The sequence below is a fragment of the Varroa destructor genome, unplaced genomic scaffold, assembly GCF_002443255.2.
Source record: "Varroa destructor unplaced genomic scaffold, Vdes_3.0 BEIS01000006.1, whole genome shotgun sequence".
NCBI lineage: Eukaryota > Metazoa > Arthropoda > Arachnida > Mesostigmata > Varroidae > Varroa > Varroa destructor.
The window spans coordinates 20,435,303-20,445,944 of NW_019211459.1; the positions used below are offsets into that span (position 1 = coordinate 20,435,303).

Sequence of the window (10,642 nt, forward strand, 5' to 3'; positions counted from 1 at the left end):
TATAGCATTTATTGTAGGTATTTATGCATACAGACACGCCTTCTTGATGGCTCTCAGGCTCATCCAACTTGTCGATTTAGGTAGAGTTTAAGGAAACGTACAACCGGTCTGGTTGTTGTTGTTGTTGTTTGATATAAAATATTGACTTTAGGTTGAGTAGTTACACTTCATTCTGTGTGTGCTTCTAGTATTCGTTTGTGTTCGTTCTTGTTTGTAATTAATGCGCTCCCATTATAAGATACATGTCCCCGGAGGTACTTGAGGGGGCAATCTCGTTCGACCAGGAAGCGTTCCAGCGAATTGATATCTACGCGCTCTCTTTGACACTGTGGGAAATACTCACTAGAACTTCCGACTGTGACCCGTTCCCAGAGTATAGATTGCCCTTCGAAGATCAGGTTGGTAGACAACGGGATCTATAGACACCTAACATTGAAGCAAACGTTACAATATGGCGACACGCTTGTCTTACGCTCATTCACTTTATATTTTCACTCTTTTATATATTTTTTTTCTTTGTATAATATATGCTTTTACTAATACACATCTGAGCAACTTTTCGTGGTATGCAATATATGAACCTTTTTTTTTTTATAAAAATGATAGATCTACCGTTGAGCGAATTTTGTGTATCTAGAGAATAAGACAATTATCTAGTATAACCCATAAACGCGACTACGTCTTTTCATTACATCGTTGCGTCGAAGATCGTCTTAACGTTTATTGGTTCTGTGGTAAGACTATCATATACTATCGAGATTACATTGGTATGATCACTCTCACTGAACTTCTAGAAGAACAATCTGCATAATATTAACTAGATTAATGTTATAAAGATATTCTTCCGTACACTACCTTTTTCTGTGTTACTCTTTTATGTAAGAATATACTTAAATACAACCTCGTATAATTAAAAGATCAAGGCTTAGATCCTGCCAACGATAGACAAAACAGTGCACAATGTGTGTGTGTGTGTGTGTATTTCTCGTCCCTATATATGATTCGTTTTTCATTACATTTGTATTGTATTCTTACGATAGTTTTTTGGCTTTTTCATCGTTTGTTGAAACGAGCTCTCCAACAGTTTACGGTTCGTGGGAGACGCTTTGTTTGTTTGGCGAATGCTTTCGACCTAACGTATCTCAAACGTCTGGACATTATTACTAGGGAAGCGTTGAAGTGCAGGACCTTAACCTCGTAGCTATATAACCACTGGCTGCTAAGTGAAAGACTGAAGACGAACCGCAGGCGTGTCCGGAGATAATAACAGGGTCTTTAAGTACTAACATTGTTCTCAATTTTTCTCTGTTCTAAGTTTCGTAAATTTACGAGTGAACCTTCGAGTACGAGAAACTTCCATTATACGGATGAAAGCGCGTCAGTATTGTAGCTTAGCTAGCCTCATTAGACGAGGTAGAGTTGCGATTGTGCGATTGAATCGTGTGCCTTCTTCGATATACTATACATCACAAGTTTATACACACATTATGCACGATATATTTCAACTCACATTTGCTCATACGTACTATATTTGAAGGTGGGACCGCACCCGTCTCTCGAGGACATGCAGGACACCGTCGTCACACGAAAAGTTCGTCCACCGATTCGCGACTCGTGGCGTGAAGATAGCCGGTTGGCGTTGTTCGTTTCAACGCTGGAAGAGTGTTGGGACTCAGACGCTGACGCACGTTTAAACGCTTGCACCGTTCATGAAAGGTTCGAGTTTGAGCGTGTTTTTCGCTGTAATTGTAGGATCACGTGGACATAATCGTTCACCCGTTTTCTTCCGGAGGTGGCAACTGGCACAGAACGCGTTGATAATAAAAGCTGATCGAGTAAAAGTACCATATAGCAATCGTTTAAGCTGCAGTACATGGTCATCGATAATTCACTAATGTATACATATACACGTGTCAAAGATTAAGACACTTCTGCTGTCGACTATCATTTAAACATGTATGTGTTATTTTGTTTGTTCTTTTATGTCCAATCTTTTCCTATATCTTCTGCTAACGTTTATGAAGAATCCAACAACTCATGAGAGACGTCAACCAGAGTTGGGCGGCCGAGATCGCCGACGAGAAATCAGCGCTTCTCCCACAGAACGGAATGGTAAACGGCGGCGTTATTATCCAACAGCAAAATGGCGGAATTGTGATCAATGGCTTAGGCGGCCCACGGCAACACAGTCAATGCATTAACAGCCATAATAACCATGCCCAGTTGCAGCCACAACAACAGCAACAACAAACGCAACAAATACGCCACCAGCCACTTCAACAACTACAAAACCTTCAGCAACATCATCGGCAGTACCACCAGGTTAATGGCAACGTGGCTGTCTAAGAGGAGTTCTCTTAAACTGTCTGCTGCTCTAGCCAACAGAAGGTCAGCAATCGACACTATATAAATAAACAATAGAAATCATGTCTTTAACTCGTGATATTTCAGTCGCAGCTGGTAAACTGCCAGGTTCGGCCTTAGCATAAATCTGTGCTCTCGATGTCCCTGCTATGTGCGGCAAGAGATTGGCCAGTAAAATGGTTTTGGCAATGACTACAAAGGACACTTACGTGTGACAGCTTACTTCGGCGGGTGTCTGTCAGAGTCGATGGAGAAAACCGCAGAAGAGCCGCTGGAAAAGCTAAGTCCTGTCTGCGGCGCTTTTGCATAGTTGGCCAGACGAGATCAGTATGGAAAAGAAAAAAAACATTTCATATATATACGTTCCTGTATGTAAATATTTCGAGAGCTAATGATCCGTTGCTTATAAATATGACGGCTTTGAAGAAAGCCGCAGGAACTTTAGGTCACGGCGAACGGCAGGGCAATTTCGCACAATTTCATCATCTTCAGAGTGACTCACGATGATCTCGCGTGGTCTATTGCTTGCAAACTAGACGGAGTCCAATTCGCAAGTAGTATGTATGTATACATCTTCGTATACTATCGCCTCTTGAATGGCCTTATCCAACAAATCGGCAGCAGCGTCAACACATCCTTTGCATGCTATTATTCTACAAACACCCATAAGAATCATCTCTAACAAAAACAACATAACCACTTTTCCTGATCGATTAACTTGCATAAATCGTTTTTGTACCAATGATGCAATGAAATTGCGCCGATGACTACTACGTAAAACAACCACAATTGGGCCTTGATATCACCGACCTTGGTTCAAGCAAAACATTACGTCCTGCAACTGTAGCTCCTGCCGGCAGCAGGACTTCTGCAAAGGGCGAATCAACGTGAGTAAAGCGCATCGTCAAGTGAGAGGCAAGACGGCGAAGTTCATAAGTGAGTGTTAAAACTGCAACTTTTATCTGAAGTCATCTGTGGCATTAATAGTAGTGATAAACATATCGCTTAGTTAACGCTGACAGCGCGCTACAATAGAGCGATAATGAGATATAGTTACTTTATATTAAAAGTAAAATGTTGTAATGCCCTAGGGCGAAAGGAGTAACGGAAAAGTTCGATCGAAGTTGCTCGCACCGACATGCAGAGTAGTGAGAAATTAATACTTCCCTCTATTTTAGACTTACACAGACCGATTGGAATAATACTACGTTTATAATAATAACAGTACTTGTTTCACATGTTACATACATTTTTGGTGGTAAAGTATATACGTATATATATGGGTACGGCACCTAAATTGAAACTGTTTCTAAGGCTATCTCTAAATAAAAACAGGTATTTCAATTCAATTTTTTTGCACACGCCAGAAGTGTTATTCCTGTTTACTCAATACAACCCTGGTTCACCGTGATTATACCTTCGATTCGAGACCTAAGCAGCTCATTTTCAAAGTCATTCTTCTCGATATGCGGGTAGCTTATTCGTAGTACCCGCGCTATATTGCTAGGCGTACATCCGCCAAAGTGTTGCCTCCATAGGCTGCACAATTAAAATTCAAGCGGAGTTAAATTTTGGGCTGCTAACAGGCCGGAACTTCCAAAAATGCGAGGGCTAAAAACAGCCACAAATCTGCAAGGGGCAAAAAACAGTAACTGCTGAAGCTTAATACAGACGACCCATCTAGTTGGCATTCTCCTTTCTAAAACGGCTGTTAATTTCTGAATTCTAATCCTAATTTTTCTAATCTAATTTTTGAATAAGTTTTCGGCTGTTAAAATCTAAAACCTAATGAAGATTTATGATTTGTCTCATGGAAATCTTCCTTATTGGAATTGTTTAAAAATTGCATAAAAACTGCTATTAACACGGATCGCCGGTTTAGGACAAAAAATGTAAAGTTTCATTTTTACCTTCTCAGGATTAATATTAGACTATAATAGATTGATAAATAAGAACGTCTAACGTGAACAGATTTTTTAGTGGCTAATTTTCGCCCAAATCGTGAAAACGGCGCACTGTGTTCCGCCATTGTCATTTTGTCCTGGAAAGAACAGGTTTTCTCCTAAAATTAAGGACGGCCTATGAACTCGTGCTCGTTATAAGAGATGCCCGAGCAAAGTCTATCCCAATTTAGTTGCCGTATATATACGCGGACGAGTATAACAGCAACGTTAGAGCTCTAAAACCCATTTACCAACATCCACCCTACAATGTTTAGAGGTTAATCGGCGCCGATTAACTGGACCATAGCCAAACATGAGGTGTTTTTTTTTTCCATAGCAAACAAACAGCTTAAGCACTATATAAAATTAGATTTTGTTTATGTAATTCGTCAACGTTCTCCTACATGTGTTACTCTGGCAATTGCTCCCTCAAAACAGACATGCCCAATGTACTAATAAAATATTAGCAAATCTAACCATAATATTGTGCCTTCAATGGTTATTGTATTCCGGTTGAATTTTAGTAGTCATCGATTCGTGACCAGGTCCTGTGACAACGGTACGATTTGTGACGGGATCGACGAATTTCAATTGTACAATGTCAATATATATAGATAGATAAAAGACCATAGTGGATGACACGCGGATGGGAGAAGGGCGCAATTTGGGAGCGCGACAGGACGACAGAACCTGGAATAATGTGATCATTAATGAGGCTACAAGCTAGGCTCTAATCGACGGCCGTTTCGGTGAGTCGCAAAAATCATTACGGTAGTAACAGACGGAATGAACGGATGCGATCGAAATGACGTTTGACTAGTCGACGACCTCAGTCTCTGTCTACGACGACAGAACTCGTAAGCCACTTGAACTGGTGGTATAGCAAACCCATGCTAGACGTTCATGAGTAGTTTATGGTGATGCTATTTCGCATCGTCTCGTTGCGATTGTCGAGCGTTTGGCGGCATTTTTCAAAAATGGGCAACTCTAAAGGAAACTGCTGTGCCAACGTTTGCATATGTCGCGCTCCCATGTCTGACACTCGCGCAGACATGGTCTCCCGTCACTAGGAGCAAGCCACCATAATGAGATAAATATATTTTTTTAAATTTTCTATTACTGATTTTGATTTACTGAACGAGCAGCGAGTGACATCAAGCCCTTGACATGCTCTGGTTCGGCCCAAAGATTATTCGTTTACGAAATACCATCCGAAATGATACCCCTGGGGGGTGGAAACAATGAAAATATTAGCGTAAAAGGACTTCGCTCGATTCTCCAGATTTTCGCATGTCTAGTGCTTGATCGTAACTATTCCAATTGTATGAATGTTAAGATGTCTGTCGTGTACATGCTGCTGTGAGAAGAGGCCTGCAAACGTTAGGCTTTATCAGTTACATTCGTGAATTAGTTAATCGGTAAAAAAAAAGTTCGACACACAGCGAAAAATAAGGGACTGCAATTGAAGACCGTGTGGCGATGCTCGCTAACTGTTAAATAGACCATAACGTTTCGTTACAGAAAGGCAACCTTGAATTCGGAACCTCACAAAATCGATTTTCAGCGCCATTATTTTGTAAGGTTTTCGTTGGATCTGACCCGCTGGGCTTTTAAACATTCAGTTATCTAATAGGATTTTTAATCAGCTTGCGTCTCGTTATTAAACTAAGTTAGATCGACGAACCAGCGGAATGTAAATTGAGTGATACATTTGACTACGGTGAATACCATTATATGCTTCTACACATCGAAAATCACTATGAGTGGTGAGCGACATGATTAATAGGAATTCTTTGGTCTAGGCAGAATAACTTCGAAGTCCAGATCGCATCAAAACTTCGCGACGATCAGCAGCGTTATCCGTTAACTCTCTTATGTCTTACCTTTGTGCATCGTCTCTGCTAAAACGTGGCTCGAGCCGATCCCGGCAACTGAAGGCTCTAGAAAAAAACAAACCTGCCACCATCTGACCCAACGACGATCGATATCGTCGATTTAGAGCGCGACCGTGTCCATCTAACCGCCAGCCATTATTGGAAAGTCTGTCCTTATTTCTGAACATGCGTGAATAAGCGTGAGTACGTCTTTTGCCTAGAGCGCCGATTCTCTTAAAAGAACAAGCGCGCCCACGTCCAGGAGGGCGTCGGCGTCTCGAGTGCTTTCGCCTGTTGTTCACGATTATTTTGTTCGAACAAATGATACCTTTACGCGCTCTTAAGTTGTAATAATAACAAAGAGTATAACATAATGTACATTTCGTTGTTGTGTTATATATTCATTACCATGACAAGTTTTGCTTGGCGGGTTCTTTGGTAAAATGCAAAATTATATAGGCCGACCAATAATTATATGTGTAATGTATATATTTGTAAAAAAATATATGAGAAACACCTATATACGTAACAGTTATGATAGTGATGATAATGATGAGGCCAAATATACTTGAGGATAATATAATAAGTGAAAGAACATATATATGGCTGCGGAGTTTTATTGTGCACACCTTCCAATCGAGGCAGGAAATGCATGTTCAATACGTCTGAGTGTACGGGCTCGCGTGTGCCTGTATGCTGGAGGACCTAATTTTTAAAGCCTTTTCATTGGCTCGTTTGTCATCGCACATGCGGTTCATCGCTGGCGGCAAAGTCTTCAACAAATACAGCCTGATACTCTGGGGCGTGGAACAAACCAGACAAAGAAAAGAAATTGATATAGACTTTAAATAAAAAGGCATTAAGGTAGGTATTTCCAATCGATAGATTTACTAATATCATGAAACGTGTGCATAATGTTGCGACTGCGGGCAACAGGTGTTAGAACGAAGTTGTAAAGCGTTAACACTGTCTATGGCCAGCTAAAGGGTTTTGTCTGGCTGAAACCTTCATGGTAACTCTTATGTGAAGGTCGCCGACGTAATGGGTGCTAGTGATGTTTCGGTCACTCAGTGCTGCTGCGCAACAATTAAACTGAAGCAAAATGACAACTGGCAAAAAAAGTTAGTCATCACATGTAACTCCGCTCGGATGTCGGAAAATCAGCTGTAATCGATGTACTGATCCAAAGCAAAAAATGTGTGCGGCTTTAAGTGGGAAAACGTGGAGCAGACCATCTAAACTTCAGTTTGGAAATTCGAAGAGACTTCAGACCTGGTTAAGGATGCTGTAGTCGAGATTAAACCTAACATCGAACCTAGCCATAAGGTCTGTGAGGTTCAAACTAGTGTACCATATTTCTAGCATTTGCAGACGTTTGCATCACAAGTTAGAGAAGTAAATGTTTGCCAGTCAAACACAGAAGGTCTACAACTTTAGCGGACATCGTCAATGCTAGCTGATGTAACTACTGATTTGAGCCTATCAATCGTCTTAGTCTGAAACCGCGGTCATCCATGCCAATAATCATAAAATGACTGTCAGATACCACGCGAAAACTATGCCCACAAATTTAAACAAACAAGACAAAGATACTTTGACGGATATCTAGATAAGTATGTATAATTAAATATATTTACGTTACTTTGTATGTACATATATATGCAGGGGAAAAGAAGAATGATTTCAATATGGATATATAGATACATACGTACACACACACACACCCACACGTAACATCATATGGATCTCATACGTGCGTCGCATAGCTCACAAAAATATATATTTTCTGGCCTTATATTGTAATTATAGAAATTATAATAATAATAATAATAATAATAATAGTCCTATTACGAAATTCTAGCAAAGAAGCATCCTCGTTCAACACAATGGTTCAGGGTTTATTTCTTTTTTCTTACGATAACAAAACGTTGCCCTATACATGGAACATAAATATTCCAGTAATTGCTGCCCAGGTGGGCTATTGTGGTAGAGTAGGCAAGTGTCCGTTCGTGTTTTGAAAATCACGTAATTTGCTTACAAAAAAAAAAAATGGAAAAAAAGAGTTAAAAAAGTTACTAAACTTGTGCTTAGTGACCCCCCTGGGGTGATTGACCTGGCAGCGTACAATACGTTTAGCACAATAGAAATTCAATATGAGATTAATATAGACATACATAGCCGGTGGACGCTTGTGTTCCGCTTTTTATAAGGCAGTTGATTAAGGAAACAAAAGGTGAGTGAGCGTCACGCTGGGAGAGAACATTTGAGAGAACAATCAAACGCTGATGTCGTTGTATTGAATGTCGATTAGATATACACTTAGATGCCCATACGAATCCAGGCAAACCCTTCCATGGACATATATATGTATATGGGCGCTTAGGTTATGAAATTGCTTTCTGTACCAATATCGTTACTTTATCATTGATTCTGGACCTGACATGGAGCCTTTCTCGCTGCAATCTATTACGAAATACGTTTATCTGAGCGAGCAAATATTTTTTTATCTTTTCTTCCTTTTCCCTCACTCAACAAAGTAGGTGCGTTCTATTTGTATGCAGGACAATTATTGGTCTGTTTGGGCGTGCAGCGCGAAATTCAACGTCGCTGACGCGCTCACCATGTCTACGTACGTTTTTCTAACGAACTATCCTTCCTAACGAACGCTATCACTTCACATAGTACTATTATATGCTCAATAGGCCGTTGTTTCATCTATTGGCGACGCCTCGCGGCTGTACACAAGACGAAAAAACATATGACGGAAAGACTTTGCAGGTCCGCGCTTCGCTGTTTCATTTTTCAATTGAGAACACTATTTATACCTACACGTATATATATATATATATATATATATATAAATAATTTTTTAGCATTCATATTCAATGCTTAGTGGGTTGGGGGGAAAATAAGCTCCACCAGAAGGGGCCCTGCCGAATACTGCGGCGATACCTATATTGTACCATATACATATAGTGTAATATACATATACATAAATATACCTATGATATATACGGTTCTATAGTATGTATGGATAAACAATGCCTACAGTGGATTGATATATCTGGATACTGAGGTTCGATTACCCCTACAACTAGAGAAAAAAAAAAACACTGTTCGTCTATCTACTAAAAACGATTTGGATGTTTGAGGGGTGGGAGGGGACTTTATTGCGACAATAAATATATATTGCCAAAAAAACTGTTAGATACGAATTGGTTAGTGTTATAATAGGGCTAACGATAATATTAAAAATAATTGTTATCAGTAATGATACAACAGTAAAATCTATTGTTGATGACAACAACAACAGCAACAACAACGGAGTGCAAATAACATGAATCGACACACAGAAGAACAAACGGGAAACGATTTTAGCGGTAGAGTAAGTTAATGAACACGTGTTATTGGTTCTAAAGTAGTGGCTAAAAGTGATTTTTCAAAGGGGTTGATTTGAATGAGTGAGACGAAGGCTTGCCTCGAAGGGTGCGAGGATTAGAGCCTCACACGTGCTTGAACAGATCCTTGTAATAACAATGCTATTATTGTGAATAAATATTTTTGATTGGTTATATGAATGTATAAAAAAATAAATCGTGTGCTTATTTCCGTCTGCTTTACTCTAGCTCTAACGTTTCTTAATAGGCCGGAATAGTGAAAGCGACAATTTCTATGGTAAACGTTTTTCATTCTCTGCACGTTTTAGGGATACTACTATCCCTAAAAAGTGGCCGAGAAAAAGGGTTTCTGTTCTGTTTTTCGTTTCCAAATTCAAATGGATTCAACGTGATACGTCGGCCCTAACTGTTCAAAAGCTATGGTCCTTTCACAACAGTCCTTCGCATGTTTCCGAAATCTCGTACGAATGGAAAGCTAACTCATAACTAAGTTACATACGACTCCATCCTTCCAGCCAGAAACGTAGGCCATAGCGCTAGAAATGTGATTAAAAAATTAACATAGATAGACTTCAAGGGGGCCAGTGACCTTTTTCACTACGTTATTTTACGCCTTCGTCATATATATCTACGTGCAGCTTATGTAGGTACATCAGTCTCGATTTGTGCATATATGCACACAACGACCTCACACAAATTTGCCTATTGCAGGATTCGATCGATGGCATGCTATAACAACGAACCAATTAACAATTATATTCATGATAATAAAGCTGAGTTTACAAAGGGACACCCATTGCTGAATTCCCCTGACCGATGCTGAGAGGCAAAAGCCAGAGGTACGAGCAATCTTAAATCTACTGTATTGGCAATTTCGCTATTTTCATCAGAAAAAACCACACTGTCTTGTACATATGATAGCAAACGAGTGCGCCATAAATAGGCCACTCGCATTTGGCCGCTTTCTTTGTAGACTACATCGACAGATGTTTGTGGATCCATTCTCAGAATCGTATCCGATCCAATGGAATACAATTTGGTCATTTTTTTTATTTATTTTTTC

General features: G+C 39.9%; 1 protein-coding gene across 7 annotated transcripts in view; it reads left to right on the forward strand.

Moving 5' to 3' along the window:
- The window catches only part of put (activin A receptor type 2 punt), a 35,378-nt gene extending 25,603 nt beyond the window's left edge, over window positions 1–9,775 (forward strand). For 3 of the 7 annotated variants that reach the window (XR_002674617.2, XR_015329760.1, XR_015329761.1), the window contains 4 exons: window positions 239–398; window positions 1,538–1,716; window positions 2,025–3,300; window positions 4,832–9,775. Coding sequence is in view for 1 of the 7 variants with exons in the window: in XM_022812699.2 (XP_022668434.1) it covers window positions 239–398; window positions 1,538–1,716; window positions 2,025–2,346 (661 nt within the window). In the remaining 6 variants the exon portion in view is untranslated. Of the gene's footprint in view, window positions 1–238; window positions 399–1,537; window positions 1,717–2,024; window positions 4,790–4,831 lie in introns of those variants that run through there. The other 4 variants (XR_015329762.1, XR_015329763.1, XR_002674619.2 and 1 more) reach the window with 4 other exon arrangements.
- The last annotated feature ends 867 nt before the right edge of the window (window positions 9,776–10,642 follow it).